The 23,353-nt window shown below is 36.9% G+C and overlaps 1 protein-coding gene across 1 annotated transcript in view; it reads right to left on the reverse strand.

Annotated features, from left to right (window-relative positions):
- The window catches only part of klhl20 (kelch-like family member 20), a 30,913-nt gene extending 7,794 nt beyond the window's left edge, over nucleotides 1–23,119 (reverse strand). The window contains exons 1-9 of the mRNA XM_067453485.1: nucleotides 22,986–23,119; nucleotides 21,545–21,911; nucleotides 14,979–15,185; nucleotides 10,142–10,300; nucleotides 8,262–8,356; nucleotides 7,009–7,124; nucleotides 6,714–6,897; nucleotides 4,786–4,929; nucleotides 646–779 (exon numbers count right to left, since the gene is read on the reverse strand). Coding sequence (XP_067309586.1) covers nucleotides 646–779; nucleotides 4,786–4,929; nucleotides 6,714–6,897; nucleotides 7,009–7,124; nucleotides 8,262–8,356; nucleotides 10,142–10,300; nucleotides 14,979–15,185; nucleotides 21,545–21,911; nucleotides 22,986–23,080 — 1,501 coding nt within the window. The 5' untranslated portion in view covers nucleotides 23,081–23,119. The remainder of the gene's footprint in view (nucleotides 1–645; nucleotides 780–4,785; nucleotides 4,930–6,713; nucleotides 6,898–7,008; nucleotides 7,125–8,261; nucleotides 8,357–10,141; nucleotides 10,301–14,978; nucleotides 15,186–21,544; nucleotides 21,912–22,985) is intronic.
- Nucleotides 23,120–23,353: the final 234 nt, after the last annotated feature.

Genomic DNA, 23,353 nt, shown 5'->3' on the forward strand with positions numbered 1-23,353 from the left:
CCCATGAGAAATCTTCCAAATATCTTCTTTTGTGTTCAGCAGAAGAAAGAAACTTCTACAGGAACAACTTGAGAGTGAGTAAATGACAACAGAAATTTCATTTTTGAGCGAACTATCCCTTTAAATGTAATCACAGTCAGTTATAAATCTGTCCATTAATGTTGTTAATATTAATAGAGCAATATTGACAAAGGGAAAACTACTCACCTCTCATAATTAATTAATTTGCTCCATATATTATTAATAACGGTTTAATTATTCAAAAAATCTTGAAGCAATGTTTATTAAATGGACTAATTCTTGAAAACAGGAGATAGACTGCATTCATTAGCTTATTTATTAATCTGTGGTAATGAGAAATTTCACAAAAGGTTCCCACTTTGATTCAGTTAGGTACTGGTATTGTCTAGACAACTACTGAAACGTTGAACAATAACACACATTTCTTAGTTAAAACAGTAATTGTTTTTTATTGGACAGCATCTGATACTGCCAACATGAAACTGTCAAAACACTGAGCTGCATTTATTCTTAGAAGTATAGAAGAGACAGTAATAATGGCAAACATAGCAATACCTGATCACTTTGGTCTGACTATTTGGTCTATTCGGTTTGAGTTTTGCCTTTAAATCTTCCTGTATTTACCTGTATTTAGTGGTGACGTGCCATCTGAGCCGCCCACTGCGTAAAGAAAACCTCCTAATACGGCTACAGCCACACCCAACCGCCTGGTGCTCATTGAGGCAACACGAGTCCACTTATTCTCTTTCGGATCATACCTGGAAAAAAAACCATCTCATTATACCCCTCCAAAAGAAATGGCACGTTAATGGAGATATTTATATAATAGGGGTGTAACGATACACTCATGTCACGATTCAATACAAAACGCGATACTAAACTCACAAAACGATGTGTATTGCAATATTTTAAGCCAAAATAAAGAAGAGAGGTTTTTTTATTTATTTAAAATATTCTGTATTTTCCGGACTATAAGTCGCATCGGTCAAAAAATGCCTCATGAAGTGGAAAAATATATATATAAGTCGCACTGGACTCTAAGTCGCATTAGGGCAGAGCGGGAGCTCGCTCAGAGCAGAAGAAAGAAAGTTTGAAGTGAGTGAGAAACTTGTGAGGGACTAGCGAAAAGCAGACGTTACTTAAACTGTAATGAAGAAAACAAAGAAAGCTAATTCGGAGTGTAAGCAAGATGGTCAAAGCTGAAGGAACGAGTCCACAGATGCTTGAACTCTCTGCGCTCAGCTCTCTTGAGGCTCAGCTGCGCGAGACGAACGCTGTGTGAATCGTTCTCGGCTGCATATTTTACTACATGCAGTTTGTATTTATGGGGGCGTTTTGTTTGTGTTCAGTCTTTCTAAGTTGTTGTCTTTAAGTTAATATTTCAGTTAAGAGTTTTTTTCTGTTTTCAGTTATTTCTTTCAGGGGTAGACTACAGGATCTGCATATAGCGCCCTCTCGCGGCTATATCTTTATTCTTGTCAGTCAGTATGAATTAAATTTGATATATACGTCGCACCTGACTATAAATCGCAGGACCAGCCAAACTATGAAAAAAAGTTTGACTTATAGTCCGGAAAATACGGTTGTTATTATTATTGTATTATTATCAGGACCCACAAATTTTCCCCGATTGCATTATTATACATTATCAGGGGTGCGATCTTGTCACCTTTCTGGAAATTAGCTTTTTTTTTTTTAATCAAAAATAGGTCATTATTGACATTATAAACTCAAAAAGAAAACGCATGTGTTACAGTATAATGGACCCAGAGCCATAGAGAAACACTTAAAGCGACAGTGCCTCATTTTCCTACCGTCGATCTCTCACTGCTCCTGACTAATCTAATTTTGTAACTTTATTCAAAAAAAAAATTCATTAATATATATTTAATTCACACAATGAAGATTATACAGTGTTTTAATACATATGATTCATTTAAACAATTAAAATAGCATTTATTATTCCTTTGTTATCCTGAATTTTTTGTAATTACTTCCTTATTCTTATTTCATCACTAAATGTTTACTTGTCTTCAGATGGTCAGTGAAATTGAACGTCCATGTTTACTACAGTACGAGTGTTGTAAATCTGTTCATTATATAAAGCCATCGTGTCGACTTTGATTTGAAATAGACACTCGAATAGCTATTTTTACAATGCCTTTATGACATTTATTGTATCTTTTAAGTTTGAGAGGAATGGACTTTAAACAGAGGTACAGCAATCTCTCAGGTTTCATAAAAAATATTTTAATTTGTGTTTGGAAGTTAAACGACATAAGGGTGAGCACATGATGACAGAATTAAATTTTTTGTGTGAATTCACCCTTCGCCTGCAGTTTGATTGACAGGCGATATGACCAATCACAATCCGCCATTTTGCCCGACAAAGCAGTCAAGAGAGTTCTTTAAATTAATGTCAGTGGACTTGAACTTGAAAAACGGTGTGTACTGACGTCTTTCAGCGGTTGAAAAAACATTCCTTCTGAAGTTCATTCATGTTTATTTGATACTATAAACTAGAAGGAAGAGATGATCGGTTCACGAGCAGCTTTAACTGAGGCGCTATAGCGACCTATCACCACACATTAAAGTAGGGATGGGACGATACACTTAAACTCACGATACGATGCACCTCGATATGCCAGGGTTACGATACGATATAAAAATATGTTTATTTTTTACCACCAAAGTAATGTACTTAAACGAAAGGTAGGATTTTTCTCTTTTTTTTGCATTTTGGTTCTATTTTGTTTTTAAAAAAAGGAGAATTTTTAGAAGTCCTCGACCACATCTTAAACAGGGATGCCAATAATTGTGGAGGGCACTGTAGGGATGTCAATTGATTAAAATATTGAATTGCGATTAACTGCATGATTGTCATGAGTTAACTCGCAATTAATCGCAAATTAATCGCACCTTTTTAGCAATTGTAAATGTATCTTAAATTAAGTTTTAAATTAAGTTTTTAATACTCTAATCAACATAGGTATGGACAAATATGCATGCTTTATGCAAATGTACATTTATTATTAGTGAAACCGTACTTATTCAATAATAATCAATACAGCATGAAGACTAGACATATCAAAGGTCATAGATATGTTTATCTAAGAAATTGTTAAGCCTAAACTTAAAAATAATGAGTAAGTAGTGATTTTGTCTCATTTTAACAATATAAAGGGAGTTTTTACACTGGCAGTTTAATTCAGAACAGGGCAAAGTTTGTATGAAAAAATTGTTAATGTGTACCAGTGAGCGCACCAGAACCACACCATACCTGGAGGAGGTCCATATTACACGAGTAGGAATATAGTGCGGTCCCTTTAAGAGATCCGCATTCCCTATTGAACTGCCGGTATTTTGCGTGTGCGCGCCAAACTGGGCCGTGATTCACGTGGACAGTGTGAAGAACACGGACGACTCGGGAGCGCGCTTGTTCAGGAAAGTAACCTGTGCATTCGTTTTAGCTGATTGTAATGTAATTAGCTCAATAAAACACGTGTACTGTAAGCGGTGATGGTGTTAATGATTTACCTCAGACATGAGCGAGAGTGAGCTGCTGCAGTGCATCGCGCTCAGACTGCAGAGAATGTGCTCAGTGAAAAAACGCCCTTTTCTTTCTGGAGTCTAATAAAAGTTAAACAGAAAATATGGTAGCTTATGTAGGCAATAACTGCATTTTTGGTTTGGAATATTAATGCTAATGTCAACCCTTTTCTTTCCCTATTAATGTTTGCTGCTGCATCCTTTACGTCTGACTGCTCTCACTTTTTCCAACTAACGTTATGCCTCAGATCAAACAGAAAATGCGCGCTGCGTTTTGTTATGTCTGCCCCGTACACACACACACACACACACACACACACACACACATATAATACACTAAATTATTTATATACTACGCAAATCATGCAGCAGTGCCATCTATCTTTATTTCGCGATCCATTTTTTTCGACTTCGATGCATTTCGTCACGTTTTGTATCGCGATATTTTGTCAAACGATATTTCGTCCCATCCCTACATTAAAGAGACAATTTTTTTTAAAATGACAACATTTTAGGGTTGAGACAATTTTTTATATTAAAAGTAACCAGCTCTGTCATGTCTGTCTGCGTTGTCAGTATCCTCTTTGCATGTGTTGTTCACTGCGTAAGAACGCGTGTGTGTGTGTGTGTGTAGGTCTGTGTGTGTGTGTGTGGGCATGTAATTGTGAAATATGAGGACAAAAATGTGTATAATGACATGGGTATGACACAGGTATTACAAGGAGAGGGTGAAATATGAGGACATTACCCATGGCCCCACTTTACAAAATGCTTATAAATCACACAGGATGAGTTTTTTTAGAAAGTAAAAAGCAGAATGTTTCCTGTGATGGGTAGGTTTAGGGGCAGTGTGTGTGTGTGTGTGTGTGTGTGTGTGAGATGGGTAGGTTTAGGGGCAGTGTAAGGGGATAGAAAATACAGTTTGTACAGTATAAAAACCATTACGCCTATGGAATGTCCCCACATTTCACAAAAACAAACGTGTGTGTGTGTGTGTGTGTGTGGCTTGTCGGACATAGCAACAGTAACTAAAGGGAGCGGGTCTTTGCGAACAGTCAATTATACCGAATAAATACAGCAAGCTGAGCCTTGGATAAAACACCTATCGCAAATCATATCGTTTACATCAATGATACATGTCGCATTCTAATATCGCAAAATATCAATGAATGCATCATTTACACCCCTGTTAGATCGAATTGTTTTAACACTTACCTTTCTACAATGTTGAGACATGAAACGCCATCCTGGCCTCCTACAGCATACAGGTATCCTCCTAAAACAGCAACACCCACACTGGTCCTGCAGGTGCTCGTAGGGGCCACGTCACTGCTCCACTGGTTAGTCTTAGGGTCATACCTGACAGAGCCAGCAGAGGGCGGAGGTTCACATATATCCATAATAATGTCATTCTGTGAGGATTTATTCATTAGATTCTAGAAGTGTGTAGCCTGGATGCTAGCCGAACTCAGCCCCGTCCACAATATTTGAGCTCGGGTAGTTCGGTCTGGACTTGATCCATAGAGGAGTTATTATGCCTGAACAGAAACTGACCAATGAGATCATCAGGGCGGGCTTTAGCCGATGAGGGACAGATGATCAACAGAAACTGACCAATGAGATCATCAGGGCGGGCTTTAGCCGATGAGGGACAGATGATCAACAGAAACTGACCAATGAGATCATCAGGGCGGGCTTTAGCCGATGACGGACAGATGATCAACAGAAACTGACCAATGAGATCATCAGGGCGGGCTTTAGCCGATGAGGGACAGATGATCAACAGAAACTGACCAATGAGATCATCAGGGCGGGCTTTAGCCAATGAGGGACAGATGATCAACAGAAACTGACCAATGAGATCATCAGGGCGGGCTTTAGCCGATGAGGGACAGATGATCAACAGAAACTGACCAATGAGATCATCAGGGCGCGCTTTAGCTGATGATGGACAGATGATCAACAGAAACTGACCAATGAGATCATCAGGGCGGGCTTTAGCCGATGACAGACAGATGATCAACAGAAACTGACCAATGAGATCATCAGGGCGGGCTTTAGCCGATGACGGACAGATGATCAACAGAAACTGACCAATGAGATCATCAGGGCGGGCTTTAGCCGATGACGGACAGATGATCAACAGAAACTGACCAATGAGATCATCAGGGCGGGCTTTAGCTGATGATGGACAGATGATCAACAGAAACTGACCAATGAGATCATCAGGGCGGGCTTTAGCCGATGACGGACAGATGATCAACAGAAACTGACCAATGAGATCATCAGGGCGGGCTTTAGCTGATGATGGACAGATGATCAACAGTAATGTAATCATCTCGTCATCAAAGGCTCTTGGGCTGAATTAGTTCTAATCCTAAACGGAGAGCTTGTTTGTATCTGCATTGCCTTCACTATTTCTCTCAGTAATGATGATCGTGTTGGGTAAGTACTCTGTGTATCCTTAAAATCTGTTTTTACAACACAAGCAAAGATTGTTTACACTCTTTCTTTTTCTTCTAACGTTACTTATTCCAGCGCGCGTGCAGACAGGTTTGCCAAGTTTTTACAACAAAACCCACCAACTACTAGCCCAAAACAAGCCCAATAGCTTCTCGGGGGGGTTCTCCAGAAAAAAATGGCGTTTTTTTTTTTTTTTTTTTTTTTTGGGGGGGGGGTATTTTGGCAAGGTTGCTGCTAAAATTCGCATTCCTGGGTCTATACATCACATAATTGAGGTTGCTTCAAACCGCGTGAAAAACGCGGACTTGGCAACACAGTGCAGTTTAGTTCTGTTGACATTTGACAACTAACGTTATGCGTCGCTCTGATTGGTTGTTGGTCAGTCAGTTTCTGTTGATCATCTGTCCATCATCGGCTAAAGCCCGCCCTGATGATTTCATTGGTCAGTTTCTGTTGATCATCTGTCCATCATCGGCTAAAGCCCGCCCTGATGATTTCATTGGTCAGTTTCTGTTGATCATCTGGTCTATCCAATTGAGTTATTTCCTGGTTCGGTTGAAACGCCCCATAATCACAGCCCAACGGAGCATCAGACTCATATTCTGACTAGAATTGAGTATGACGACATCAGGCTAAGAAGGGTGATAAATACGGATTCATTCATATAATTCAAGCAGCACCTCTCCACACTATTGAGATAAGATGAGCCGTCATGTCCGCCAACAGCATACAACAGATCGTCCAGGACACTGACACCAACTCCACAGCGCCGTTTGCTCATGGATGCCACCATCCTCCATTCGTTGGTCTGGGGGTCGTAGCGCTCAACACTCGAGATGGCGTCTCCACTGCACCAGCCTCCCACTGACAGACAGGACAACAGTCACACAAACTGACATCACATAACCGCTCAAGGCAAATGTGGCGGGAAAATATTGGAAAGCGAACAATGATCAAAATATCGAAAACACTCACCAGCAAACAGTACTTCTCCACAACGAATAGGCTTTCTGGGCCGGGTTCTAGGTCCCTGCATTAGGGGGCGCTCTTGGGGTAGCAGAAGGTAGTTCTTGGCTTCATCAACCAAGTCCCTATAAGGGCAAAGCATGTTGATTAATCTGTGCAGACACAATTTAGAGATTGAAATGGAAATTAAAATGTTTATAGAGATTACAAATTGCTGTTAGCATAGCTTTTACGCCTCTACTGTAGATATAAAAACCATTTAATTAAAGTTACTTCAGTGATTCAGCATTAAAGGGATAGTTCACCAAAAGAAAAAATTCTGTCATCATTTACTCACTCTCATGTTATTCCAAACCTGTATGAGTTTCATTCTTCTGCTGAACACAAAAGAAGATATTTTGAAGAATGTTTGTAGCAAAGCATAGAGAGCACCCATTCACTACCATAGTATTTTTCCCTACTATGGTAGTGAATGGTTGTTCTCTCTGCCTGGTTACAAACAATCTTTAAAATATCTTCTTTTGTGTTCAGCAGAAGAATGAAACTCATACAGGGTTGGAACAACATGAGAGTGAGTAAATGACAATATTCATTTTTGGGTGAGCTATCCCTTTAAGCTTTGTATCAGTAGAAACCCGGTAGTATATTCGAATTATCACACTTTCCCCCCTCATATCCCACTGAGATAAGAGAATTATGCATTTTATTTCTGTAAAAAAAAAATCCTCCAATGATGCAAATATCATTTTGCGTCATCTGAGGATTTTTTGGCCAAACGTGAAATCATGAGCCTGTAAATTGAGATTGTGGAAAAACCTTTTACAGTGCTTGTGTATTGTTGTCTTTCAATGCATATGATAATTCATACTCAGAAAATAGAAATGAAATTAATGAGTTAAAATATTTCTAAATGCAGTATCTATCTATCTATCTATCTATCTATCTATCTATCTATCTATCTATCTATCTATCTATCTATCTATCTATCTATCTATCTATCTATCTATCTATCTATCTATCTATCTATCTATCTATCTATCTATCTATCTATCGGGGTGTGATATATGAGAATTAACTGAAAAGTAAATTGTAAAAAGTTCATTAAAATATCCTTTTTATTAGATATTGTCCTCTGACAGAAGGGGCATAAAGTCATACATTTAATCTGTAATGTTTTTTTCAGGAGCCAGTGTAAATAATATGATAAATACTACAATAGGACAATAGCTGAAGTAATTAATAGCACTGTTGTTCACACGTACCTACACTCCTCATCGCTCTTGATCAGAGGATCTGAACCTACTGTCCCAACCAGAAACTTCGGGCTCAAGAGAGGGAGGCGCACATGCTGCAGAACCTGGTGCCATCACAAAAACACACGAGATGTCTCATGAATTATTCATCTCATTCATCTATTTTACGCAAGTCTAAATAATAACATAATATAATGTACATGTAAATGAAATAATTCATTTTTTAAAAGGTACACTAACTTTTTTGGTTCAAAAATAACTACATTTAAATAACGAGTTAATACATTATCAATCCTTCCTCCAAAATGTGTGTTTGTCTTATCCTGATCCACTATGGTATTTAGTGGGAATTTGGTATGGTATTTAGGGAATGCGGAAGCGGGAACTGCCGAACATTTAAGACTTTAATAAATAAGTAAATAAGCAAAATGAAAGTAACGTAGGCAGCCCCTCACGGATGGCTGCCACGCACACACATAATAAAATAAAGTCCAGGCCTGTGCCTGGTTGCATAAAACATCTTAAGTGAAATTTTCCCTTAAGATCACCCTTAGGTTTCCCTTAAACTTAAGGGTGTTGTAGAAAATAAGCCTTAAGTGTTACTTAAGGGTTTCTTAAACTGAAACGTCATAAACCCTTTGAATTACCCTTAAGTGTCTATTTTTCACTTAAGTAATCCCTTAAAAGACGAGAAGTTATTTCCCTAAGTATAGCATAAGGTCTGGAAAACTTCACCTTAAGTTACACGGAGCGAGCAGGTTCAATTCAAGTATCCAATTCTAACGAGACACAATTGGCCACTTTATATGATAAACAAATTGTAATTAAAGCGTTTATTCACATTAACATTGATTAACGAAAATGCAAAATGTGCACGAGTCACTCAGAATGAACCATTGGTTCTTGAACATTCGCAAGCGTTTGATCTACCAAAACTGCCTGAATCATATGGATTACTTTTATATATTTCAATGAATGGACATAAGTGAGGAGAATATATATTTTTTAAATCTTTATTTGTTTGCCTAAGATGAACGAAAGTCTTATGGGTTTTGAACGGCATGAAGGTGAGTAAATGATGGCAGAATTTCTCTAAACTACGGTATCTATTTTCTCATCTGGTATTCTCTTTCATATTTTTTTTTTTTTTTTGCTTTCCTTATCCATGTAATGTTTTCTGTGAAAACGAACCACTATCTTTATTAACAAATAACGTGTCCATGGCAGCAATAGAAATTTATAACGGCAAAACCTGGATTGCTGTCGTGAAACACTTTAGTTCCCCTTACCTAGGAGAACCGGATATCCTCCCTTAAGTCTCATACTTAAAGGGTTAGTTCACCCAAAAAAAAATTAATTATGTCCTCAATTACTCACCCTAATGTTGATTGACACCTGTAAGACCTTTGCTCATCTTCAGACAAAAAATTAAGATATTAGTGTTGAAATCTGATGGCTCAGAAAGGCCTTCATTGACACCAATGTCATTTCCTCTCTCAAGACCCATAAAGGCACTAAAGACGTCGTTACAAAGCCCATCTGGGGCTTTAAGTATGGTTTAAGTAAATGAGTTTAAGTTAGTCCTATGGTAGAATGTCAGATGGAGCTTAAACCATCATGATGGCATAATGTGCGACAATACAACAATAATAAAATAATGCGTTGACATGAAAAAGGAAATTTACTTTTGATATTTAAGCATTTATGAAAACAAATACATCTGTACTTTTACTCAAGTAAAAATCTGTTTATACAACTTTCACTTGTAACGGAGTAATATTTGACCAGTAGTACTTTTACTTTTACTCAAGTAATGAAGTTGTGTACTTTGTCCACCTCAGTCTACCACAAGCAGTGTGTCTGTAGTGATTGATGTGCTTATATCTGACCTGTGGCAGCTGAGGCCTGCGCTCCTGAATGCTGTATTTAACCCAGGCCATTACAGCATTAAACACCTGCTCCTCACTCCGAACATTGAGCTCATCACTAGAGATGATGTCTATTAGCTGGTTGGCTGGCAGCAGCATGAACTCCTCACTTTCCATCACCTAAAAGGCAGAAATTATCAAAAACATGAACCATGTGATGGGTATCAATTCCTTTCAAGAAGCAAATCACAATTATTTGTAAAAACATTCACACATTAAGTTTTGGCAACGACTATTTGCACTAAGTGCAAGTAGAGTTCCTGGGACAAGTGCAAATAGCTAAGCATAAAATTGCAACTAGATTCTATTTACACTGAAAATTGCATTTTCTTAACGATAGATGATATATACACTAGGGATCCAACAATACAGTTATTCCACGGTTCAATGCATACCTCGGCTTTCAGGCTCGGTTCGTTTTTTTTTTTTTCAGAAAAAGGTTAAGGAGAAAATGTTTTTATTGCAATACTCTTTCTTTATTTTACTTAAAAGACTTGAAAACCCCTACTTCAACTTAAAACTTTACTTTAAAAACCCTTGTACACATTCCTAGTGTATTGTACAATATAAAATAAATATACATAAAGATTTACAGTTAAATGCTACTGTACTCAGTGATGTATGAATAAATGTAGGCTAAAATTAATACAAAATCTATTAAAAGCTACTGTATTAAAGATCTTTTTTTTATCAACATCATTTTAGGAGGTGAAATGTCCCTTTAAGGACAAGTGTTCACTGCGCTGCTGTCAATTGAAGACCAGCTCGCATCTCATATATAGTAATATAGATGCGATTTTACTTTCACTTTAGACATAACCAATTGTGTTTATAAGTTAACCTTGTGTGTATTTGACAGTATTAGCTCAGTAAGTCTGTCCAGTAATCACGTTTGACAGACGTTTAGTGCACGCGTAAACACCCCTTAACTTTAGTGCATAAGATTGGATATTTGCTAATATCAGCGCGTAGACTCACAGGCACAGTCAAAGGGTGTTTTCACACCTGAAAGTCCGCACCAAGGTCCGAAGCAAAGTTTGTGTTTGGACATTTGGTTCTTTTTGGTTTGCTTTCACATTGCAGTTATGTCAGCGCACCAAAGAACTTCACATGACGCACTGGCGTCCTGTCGTCATCATCTGTGTGGGCTGCATCTGAACATTGATTGGTTTGTCAGCGGACGTGCGTCTGACGTCAGTGTTGTCAATTCAGCGGCTAACTTTGACAAGAATGAATGAACAGACGCATATCGTTGGCAATACTGTTAATATTATGGCATTACTATCTGCAGCACCAACTATACTCGAAGCAAATTCACAGAATGAACGTCCTCGTTGTGCAAACATTTTATCGGCGCCGACAGGAAAGGAGGAGCTCCTAGAAGATAGGCTTTTTAGCCAAACAATGTGTTTTATTTTATAGTTATGTTAAATATTATAATGTTATTTTTAAATTTCATCTAGGCTATATTGATTATGAAACGTGCACAGATGTGCAATATATGTCAAAGACATCGAGTCAGAAATAATTTTGACCACTTCATTAAGATTTGTTTTGTAGAAAGCTTTGTACTTTGTATCTTAGGGTGCTTTCACACCTACCTTGTTTGGTCCGGATTTTCGGACTTTTCAGTTTGGTACAAACCAAAATTATAGGTGTGAAACCTCCCAAAAAGAGCCGAAATAAACTAAGAGAAATATTTCAAACGGAGAGAAATGGAAATAATTTATTAAATGCAAAACCAAAAAAAACGCAATTCACCAGCGCATATTGAACTGTTAATGCCGTACCGAACAGTTCAATATTATTTTGAGTATTGTGGCATCCGTTATATACACTAACTTCAAATAGCTGTAGATGATATTTACTAAGTGAAATGAGATATATTCTATTTACACAATATAAAAGTAGCAGTTCTTTGCAGATATATAAATAGTAATTACATGCAAGTTATACTTTATTTTGACAGATTCATACTATTTGCACCTCAGTAGTGTTGCACATTAACAGGACGCAATAACACCACAGTGTAAATTATTATATTTTTATTTAAATGGTAACACTTTACAGTAAGGTTCTATTAGTTAACATTAGTTAATGCATTAGTTAACATGAACAACACCTCTGTTCAGCATTAGTTAATCTTCGTTAGTTAATAAAAACCCAGCTGTTACAGTGCATTAACTAACGTTAACAAGATTTTAATAATGCATCCGTAAATGTTGCATTAGTGAAAGTAACATTAACAAAGATAAATAAATGCTTTATAAGTGCAGTTCATTATTAGTTCATGATAATGCAGTTAACTAATGAACCTTACTGTAAAGTGTTACCATTTAAATCCAGCTGTTCATGGTTTGTTTATGTTAGTTCACAGTGCATTAACTAACATTAGCAAGATTTTAATAATGCATTAGTAAATGTTGAAATTAACATTAACAAAGATAAATACATGCAGTTTATTATTAGTTCATGATAACTAATGTATGATAACTAATGTTAATAATGAACTTTAGTGTAAAGTTTTACCATTTAAAGTATTAAAATGGTACACGACCCCTAACCCTACCCAATAAATGCTTTTATTATTATTATTAAACATTTTGTTAGGCACTTTATTTACACTTTTAGAACATTTCCTTATTTTTATTGATAATAAATGCCTTTCCGATGTGATGTGTGATGAGAAAAGAGAGAAGAGCGAGCTCTGCAAAAGGCGGATTCGAACCCGTGTTGATCGTGTCAAAACAACGATCCGATAGCCGTACGCTTTACTGATTGCACCACTGAAGACGTTGAATTATGAGCATTTCTTTTAAATCTTATTTGGCAAAGCCAGGCATTGTTAGGCGGAGCTAGAGCGAATAGTACTTGCCAACAATGCACGCTATTTGCACTTGGTGTGAAGAGACACTCTGAATAGTTTATATTTCCCCTGGGAATTTAACCCATGACTCTGCAAGTGCATATGACCCTTTTAAGCTAAATAAAGAAATAAGGAGTGTGTTCATTTGATACCAGCAGTGGGGGTTCTTCCCATGAGTCAAAAATAACAGGCTTCCCATCAGGGAAACTAGTTGATGGAAAGGTTGTGCATGGCTAAAATAAGTAACAGGGAAGTCACACTTAAAGCACATACACAGGGATTTTTCTGATCAGTGTAATTCCAAACAAACAAATATTTCAATTAGCATTATTAGAACCATTTTTGACTGTTTATTTCAATCATTTCTCCAAGCCTGGAAGTCAACTTTTATTTTAATTGTCTGAAATGTACATGTTTTCGTGAATGTGACAATCCTGCTTGTGATAATTACAACCATAACTACTTCTTGAATCTAGCTTTCTTTTTTTAAACACAACCATGTAAGATTAATGTACAACAAGGTTTCTTTAACTTCAGATAAAACACTAGGTATTATGAACACGTTTCACAACAAAACTTTCACAACATTTATAAATCAAAGTTAAGGTTGGTCAACATACTCAACATGTCCAAATTTAAAGATTTCGAGTTTCGGTAAGTTTATGCTCTTATGCTTACCTAAGCTGCATGTTATTTATTTTTTAAATACAGCTGTGACGATCCCGGTTTTGTGTCTTTTGTTTTGCATGAACTTTTATGTTGAATTGCCTTCTATATTTGTATTGTTTCCATGTTCTCTTCCTGTTTGGTTTCTGTCTCTCCTTGTCATATTAGTTGTTATATGGTGCGTTCAAGTCCTCCCGGGATGTTTTTTTTAAATTATTTACGAGGTGAGAATTCGTGTTTACGACATCACGTCTGTTCAAGTCTCTTTTGTAATTAAAAGCATGCATGCAAATGGATTCTCTCAGCAAATTGTGACAACAGCAATAGTGTGAAATATTCTTTAAAATAAAAACTTATAATTTTCTATTTTAATATGTTAAGATGTAATTTAAGTAAATTTTCTTCGTGTCAGGTGATCTTTCAGAAATCATTATTATACGCTAATTTGGAGGTCACATTTTATTATTTTTGATAAATAGAAAGTTTAAATGACCGTCATTTATTTGAAATATTTTTTTTGCAATATAATACATTTATTTAACTGTCACTTTTAATACATTTAACGCATCCTTGCTGAATGAAAGTATTTATTTTTTAAATCAGTATTGTTGTATAAACATTATGTTTATAATTAGAAAATGTTGTATAAGTTATGTTGTATAAATTAATGTGTTACAAAAAAATTATTTATAAAATAATTAATAAATGATAAATTAAATGATTAAAATTGTTGTTCAAATACCTAATGTAGTGCTGTCAAATCTGTAAATCACATCCTAAATAAAAGTTCATGTTTACATAATATGTATGTAATTATTATGTGCATATAAATACACACTCATTCATGTATATATTAAGAAATATTGTAATTCTTATAATACAATAAATATTTGCATGTAGATTGTGTGTGTGTGGGTGTGTGTGTGTGTATATATATATATATAACTATATGTATTTTTCTAAAATATATGCATATATTTGTGTGTATGTATATACATAATTATACACAGTACACGCACATATATTACGCAAACATTAACTTTTATTTTGGATGCAAATAATCGATTTGACAGCTCTACTATTAACCCAAATTAACTTCTTAATCTCTACTGTAAAGTGTTACCTACATTGTAAATGAATGTACGATTACTAGAGAGGAGACATTTAGACCCGTGTAGGCAAAAAAAAAGGAGAAAACAAAAAGGTTCAAAGTCATGCTATATTCAGAGTCAACACAATAGAGGGCGTGTGGAGGGCAGCCATTACCTCCTGAAAGTTATGCTGGGTGAACTTATCAGCAATACGCAGCAGCTCTCTGCAGGAGTGTGTGTCGGCGAAGGCCCGGATACCTAAACAGTTGGACGGGTCCAGTTGGCGCTTAAGGAACTCACAGCAGGCTTCCTGAATCTCTGCCAGCTGCAATAAGCAGGCCGCGGGCAGCAAAGTCTGCACATTTCCCTCCTCCACAGTCACCTGCAGGTTTAAAGTTTAATATTGAATGCAAGCATTACAGCTCAATATAAAACATTAATGCAGCTCTAATATTGAACATACAGCAATAGAAATGCAGGGCTCCAGACGCATTTGTGCAACCAAAAATATTAAAGACTATTAAAGGGTTAGTTCACCCAAAAATTTAAATTCTCTCTAATTAATTTATTAATTACTTACCCTAATGTCGTTTGACAAACCCGTCAGACCTCCGTTCATCTTCACACACAGATGAAGATATTAGTGTTGAAATCCGATGGCTCAGAAAGGCCTTCATTGACACCAATGTCATTTCCTCTCTCAAGACCCATAAAGGCACTAAAGACGTCGTTTCAAAGCCCATCTCACTACAGCGGCTCTACAATCATTGATGAAGAGGCCAGAATAGTTTTTGTGTGCAAAAAAAATGCATTACTACAGGTTATTTGTCACCTCTAAGCTCATTAAATAGTCTGTGTAAATGCCACTTCAAATGCACTTTAAGGTAAAATCCTCATAAAAGGAAAAAATACATTTAAACTTGTTGGGAAAAAATGATATGTCACTGCTGTGAACTGACCAACACACAGAATAGAGTGCCGAAGTTCTGACGTCACTTTGTAGGCCAAAACGCGGAAGTGAGTTAGCATTTTAGCACTTCCGGTTCCCTCGCTCTAAAGCCTAAGGGTTTTTTGAATGGGTTTTTGCTAAATCGCCTGAAATAAGGTCTGTGGTTAACAAAGCCTCTAAATATTTTCACGTTTTGATCTATGACATAAAACACACTAGTTCTAACCTGCTTGTGATTTTTTTAAACTTTATTGTGTCTTAAAAACGGCGGTTGCTAACAAGTTGCTAAAAGGGACTACATCCTTTGGCCGGGACTTTAGACGTCATCGTGACAAACGGGAAATCTCACCAGCCCGCGTTTCATTCACTTTTGAATTCTGTAAGTAAATGTTTAATAAAAATACAAAACTAGCCCGCGCTTCAGCCTCACGTTCTTAGTTTACCTTTCAGTTAATATACATAGTTATATATTTAGTCCTTTCAAATAGTGGTGTTTCCAAATATTGTTATACACAGAAATCTGTGATATTAAGGTAACCGATTAACAGTTCTTCATTTCTGTGGAGACTGAGACTGTAGTGTTTTGTTTTGTCCTGAGATGGAACCACAAGTCGTCGAATGAAAGCTGCGCTGTTCTACATGTCCAGATTTATAGCGGTTCTCTCCTCGATATATGATCAATCGTCTAAGAAAAATGACATACGATTGTAAATTGATACGGCTAAGTTATAGCTTACGTCGTGAGTGCTTCTGAGGTGGTAAAAGCACTTTTTTTTCTGCCGAATTAGCAAATGGTATGCAAACATACAATCAAACATAATACAGTGAAAGATTCTTCAAAAGATTCTTTAAAGTCTATTTGGGGCACGATGATCAGGCATAATATCCTAATCTTAATCACAAAGACAATAATATTAAGCTTTATATAAACTAACAAAATAATATACGAATAAATAAAACATTAACAAACGAGAAAACACATCTCAGAGAGGCGCATAAACCCAATTAGTTTCTAACATTTTTGGAAAAAACGAATGGGCAATATTTCTCATGAAAAAGTGGATAAGTGTTCAAACAGAGCGCAGATCATAATGAGCACACGTGTTTTTTAAATAAAGTTTGAGGAAGCTTGATGATGACGTAGATCCGCGACTGTGTGCTGTAGTCCGTTTATAGCCTACCGTTAGCATTATATATCTGACGGCTTTATTTAGGCTTCAAACGGTATACATTTTGGATTCACTTGTAAAGATTATCTTGATAGACAAAACGTGTAAGGGTCATAACTCTTTGTTGAACACAGATCTTATTTTTTGCGATTGTCCAAAAGTCTATGGGGAAAATGCATCGGCTTTTGATCGAGGGAACCCATGCGCCGCTAACTTCCGGGTTGGCCTACAGAGTGACGTCATGACTTCAGCACTCTATATGAAGAATATTAAAAACTTTAGGAGTCAGCTGATCAGCAGCACCAAGGTAGCATTCCAATAACACACTCAGCAAAATATCGTCTAATTTTCGTTATGAAAATCCCAGAAAATATTGATATTTTTTGTCAATATCGCACACCTATATTTTGTCAATATAGTGCCATGACAACAGTGCATGAGCGCCGCGCATGCTGACGTTTTGTGCTAGTCATCACAGGAGCGCACAGAGTAACGACTTTTTGACTGAATAATAGTTTATATAGTTTATTTCTCTCAAAACCTTATAGAATGCATCCTGGATAGTGATCGACCGATATTGATTTTTTTATAACCGATACCGTTATAAAAAATTGTTTGCATGTTTATGTGCCGATAACCGGTATATAGAACCGATATTAATTTATTGTGTTATTTCTGTTTTTATAATTACAGCAACAGCACTGAACTGAGCTTTTTAAACACGGTAATTTTCCGTGTTATCCCTTACATACAGAACAAAAGACATTTACATCAATAAATATTCTGAAAAAATTTGACTTTTTTTTTAAAACTACAGAGCAAAATCTTTTTAACATGAATGCGCTTTCAACTTTTTATTTATAAATACAGCCATATTAACAACAGGCAAATACATTTATAAAGTCTAATGTTTTCAAATGGAGAACATGAATAAATGAGAGTTGATATCAACTCCCCATAACCATACGCATAAATATAAGCATTTATTTTAAACTACAGTTTTAAAAGTTGTATGTGTTTAATAGACTAAAGTGTGAATATTCTCTAGCCTGGATGCCAGCTGAACTTAGCCCCGTCCACAACATTTTTAGGTCAGGCGGTTCGGTCTGGCCTCGCTCCATAGAGGAGTAATTATCCCTGAACAGAAACTGATCGGACCAATGAAATCATCCGGGCGGGCTTTAGACGAGGACGGACAGATGATCAACAGTACCGTAATCATCACGTCATCAAAGGGGCTTGGATTATATTTGTTCGAATCCTAAACGGAGAGCTTGTTTGTATCTGCATCACCTTCACTATTTCTCTCAGTAATGATGATCATGTTGGGTAAGTGCTCTGTGCATCATTAAATTCTTTTATTTTTTTTCAACACCGGCAAAGATCGTTTATTCCAGCGCGCGTGCAGACAGGGTTGCCAAGTTTTTACAACAAAACCTGCCAACTACTAGCCCTAAACAATAGCTTCTCGGGGGGTTCTCCGGGGAAAAAATTAGTGTTTGGGGGTAAAATGTGTGTTATTTTGCCACGGTTGCTGCTAGAATTCGCACTCATGGGTCTATATATCACATAATAGTCGCTTCAACCCGCGGACATAGAAAACAACCCGCGGAGAAAAAAAAATGCGGACTTGGCAACACAGTGCAGTTGAGCTCTGTTGACGTCGCTTCGTTGTTCTGATTGGTTGTAGCTCTATCCAATTGAGGTCTTTCCTTATCCGGTTGAAACACGCCCCATAATCACAGCCCAATGGAGCAGTTAGGAGCACTAGAATTGAGTATGGCCTCGTCAAGCTAAATATTCTCTGGAATATTCCAACATTGTAATAGCCATGATTTATTCGCGGGTTTGTTTATTTTTCTTACAGTCAATCTCATCTAGTACGCTATCAAAATTAATGTTTGTGTCAGTCTATGAAATGCTCATGATGAGCGCTGCTTTCATCTCTGCGTTTAACTAACACGTCTCGCGGAGATAGGCCTAAAATTCAGTTTCACTGAGCTGTAACTAATTAGATGTTTACCATATAAATGTTATATAGCAGACGTTAATATAATTTAAGGAGTTTTAAACGAGTCGGTCTTGTTTACATACGGTGACTAGCCTATATGCTGGAGCAGCAACTCAGTGAGAGAACGGCTAAAATCGACTGATCATAAACACAGAGAGCGAAATAAGTTTGGCGCTTTTATTTCCAACACGCTCTCATTCAAAGCTTTATTTCATTCATGTGAAGTTACGTCTGTATTGTGACATGACGGATTACCTGACTGACTCCGTCAGTGAGTTCGTCTCTACTCAGCGCCAAGTTTATACTCGGTTTAAAGTAGGGCTGCGCGATTTGGGGAAAATATATAATTGCGATTATTCTGGGTAAAATTGCGATGGCGATTTAAAATGCGATTATTGTTATTATAATTTTTTACAAATGAAAAGTGTGTGTATATATAACATTTTGTGTTTTTATATTAATGTGACTATTAATGATTATTATGATTATTATTACTGCAAAAAATATTTTTAAAAATAAGAAATATTACCATTACAATAACATTTTCATAATTACAAATTAAAAAAAAGAGTACGTCACAATAAATATAACAATATAATACTAATTATGATTATTTTTGTAATATTTTACAGAAAACTTATTTTACAAAAAAAAAACTGCTGGGTTACTTATTAACATGCAGACAGCCTATGACTAAAAAACATTAGAAAGGTCTAAGCCTAAGGAGTTATTCTTAAAGTCTGTCTTTAATATGAAATATGAACCTCTTGTGCATCCACTGTGGGGGAAAAAACTCCTGTACATTGAAGAAAAACATGGATTGTCCAACAAATCTATAATTTTTAAAGTTTATTAAGTTTTAAAATGTATTAAGCATTATTTTCTTATTATTGATTACCCAAAAGTTTTTAATTCATACTGAAAGCCAGAGGGCGCCCTCGAGCGGAAAATCGCCACAGTTGCCTCAGAGAAGTAATTTACGTTAGTTTTCAGGAAATCCATGATGTGAAGCTAACGCTGTAAACAGAAGATAGAGACGCTTTGATTAAACATGACGAAAATAAACACGACTGCAGCAAAATACGGTGTATTAGAGTTCTTCAAGCCATCAAGGGTATTTTCATAATAATAAAGTGTATTATAATGCAGTGCTGATTGACATAGAATGCTATAAAATAACGCATCGTCTGCCTCTGATGAGAAGCCACATCAGCTCACACACACTCGACTGACGATGTGAAGTGAGGTAAAGCACGTTATTAAACGTTGTCTTTTGCTGAATAGGTTTATGAACGCTTCACTAGTTTGTGAATATGTTTGACTCGTGTTGCTTTTTCAAATGCACGTTATAAGCGACTCAAACTCGCAGTCTTTCAGACGGAGCAGCTTTTATCACAGAGCCGCTCTTCGCTAACACACAGGGCATTTAGTTATTTAATTAAAATCGCAGCCTTTGAGCTTTCATAATCGCACACAAGCCAAATCGCGATTGCGGTTCGATTTCGATTAATCGTGCAGCCCTAGTTTAAAGTATAAGTATTTAAAGTATTTGCAGGTTATTTTACCTTTGAACACAGTTGTTGACTCATCTCCCCTCAGACACAGTACTTTAATGGCACTTGTATGCAATTCTCAAAACGTCCACAAGATGGCGCACAAGATGGCACATAACATTTATCGGGAAATTCGATATTACAAACTCAATACCCGATTATAGGAAAATGCTTAAATATCGGGAAAATATTGAGAATCCGATATATATCGGTCGATCACTAATCCTGGACACTTTTCATATATGGCACGCGTCCGACTGTATCATTGCGTCATACTTTTGTAATTTTTGAAATGTTTTACTATGGTCGCCATCCACTGCCATAATAGGCAGGAGCACATGCAAAACTATTTTTAAAATTACTGCTTTTGAGCTCTGAAAGGGAAAGAATAACATAGGGCATTAAATCAACAGCAGGGTGAGTAAAAGACGCCTTTAATTTCATTTCAGGGGGAACTATCCCTTTAAGACATCGGTTTCTGAGAGAAACCAAACAGTATGTTATTTTTTTACCTCATATCAGACGAATCTCATCTAGTATTCCCAGCGCCATTACTTCCGTCAAGTAAGGTCAAAAAACCGGCGCGATGATAGTTATATATTTATATATAGATGCCTCATTAGTGCCTGCACGGATAAGTTGAATGAAGAATCTATGTATACATTTCTATGATCGCGCCGGGACTTTCTTTGATGGAAGTAATGACGCTGGGAACACTAAATGAGATTCGTCTGAGATGAGGTACAAAATAACACAAATACTGTTGGGTTTCTCCCAGAAAGCGATCGTTACGTGTCTTAAGACATCAATGTGTCGTCACGAGCCACAAGGTTTAATATGAATTCGTATGTCTGTGTGTTTTTTACTCTCATAGAAATACACCCCATAGACAGGCATTATCCGAGCAACGGCTGAGTTAAAAATCTTCATTTGTGTTCTCCTGAAGAAACAAACACACCTATGATGCCCTGGGGTACAGCAGATAAACATCATACTCTCGTTTTTGGGTGAACTATCCCTTTAATTGATTTTTTTTGTCTGGAGCCCTGAAAAGCATACCTGCGAGGTATAGGCAAAGTCAATGAGCAGCTCCATGGCTCGTTCATCAATATCCCGGATGACGACTTCCGTCTGTCGGCTCTCGGCCAGTTCGCCCGTAAACATGGCTCTGAAATAGGGGCTGCAGGCGGACAGGATCACACGGTGTGCGTAAATCTTCTTGGCTCCCACCACCAGAACCACATCGCACAGCTCCCGGTGCTTGCGGAGCAGGTTGATGACTTCCAGGGTTTGCCGAGGATGCTTGTCCGAGACGTAGGGCATCCTGGCCGGCTGAGGAACGCCCTCTGGGAGCTTATTGGGGTCCCCCAGTGTGCAACGACTTGTGATATCCATACCCGTGGTATCTAGGCGTGCACTGGTACCCCTTAGAAACAAAAAGGTTTAGTTTATGCTAGTTTAGGGAGGGGCGGTAAATCGAGTTTGTATACAATATATCGATATATCTGAGCATCATATCCACATTCTTCCTTTATGTATGTGTGTGTGTGTGTGTGTGTGTGTGTGTGTGTGTGTGTGTGTGTGTGTACATAAACACACACGCACACATAAGCACACACACATAAACACATGACTTGAGGGAGAGTAAATCATGGACTAATTTTCTTTTTTAGCACCTCTGTGCATGCATGAGCAATCTGAACATTGCACCAAAAATGTTGAGCTATCTTAAAAATTATTATCTAGAGATCAAGCAGTTTGAACTTATGCAAACAAGTTTGAAAACAGCAGGCCTGGCAAATATGACCGCAACATCACAAATTAATTTGATGAACAATGAAATACATGTAGATGTGTTATGTATTGACATATAATTGCAGTGAATTCTATCTAAAAGCCATTTAATAAAATGGATGTATGTACTTCAAAAAAGAAACATTATACAGAATTATAAGAGCAACTACATTTTTAAATATAACTCTGATTGTATTCTTCTAAAAGAATATCATATACACAGAGGAAGACTTGAGGGAGAGTATATCATAGGTTAATTTTCATTTTTGGGTGAACTATCCCTTTAATGAAGTTTAATCATAAAATAACCTATATTAATGTGGGTTAACTGGTTGCTCTGAAGAGTGAAGAGCTGAATTAAGACAATGCAGCAAAACAGAAAAGTGACTTAAATATATACACAAACTGACATGACATTTTAAAAGTATGAGATATTGCTCTTGTGATGTTGATAACAAAAACAAATTACAGGACCGACAGTGTCCCTTAAGCAAACCTTGCAGATGCAATTTCTTTTAGGCAGAACTACGGCTAATAGTACGGTTTTAAAACACATAACGTGAAAGTTTTGAGTATGTGGGCGAGACTGCTAAGTTACCCCTTAGCTTTAGCTTAGCTTTATCGAAGTGCTGTCCTGATTTAGCAGTTTTCAAATGTGGCGATACTCGTTGTAGAGACAATGGCAGTAGAGACGTTATTCCCTCACCTTATTTGTCCATTTAATCGGTCCAGGTTGAATTTTAAGTCGTCGAGATTTAGCCAGATAATATCAAGACAACCGCTTGGTTTACGGGACACCATCCACTTTATTTTTTATTTTCCCGAGGAGTTTCCTGACATGGACCGGAAATAGAATAAGCTTTTCAAAATACAAGTCATGTGTCTCCTAGACAACGGTACCATGAGACAGAATTTTTTTAATTATTATTTCAGTGTTTATTTATTAAGGGTATTTTTCACCTATATACACACTTAGGGATTATTAGGAACACCATACTAATACTGTGTTTGACCCTCTTTCGCCTTCAGAACTGCCTTAATTCTACGTGGCATTGATTCAACAAGGTGCTGAAA

This window comes from Pseudorasbora parva, chromosome 9 (assembly GCF_024679245.1).
Source record: "Pseudorasbora parva isolate DD20220531a chromosome 9, ASM2467924v1, whole genome shotgun sequence".
Lineage (NCBI taxonomy): Eukaryota > Metazoa > Chordata > Actinopteri > Cypriniformes > Gobionidae > Pseudorasbora > Pseudorasbora parva.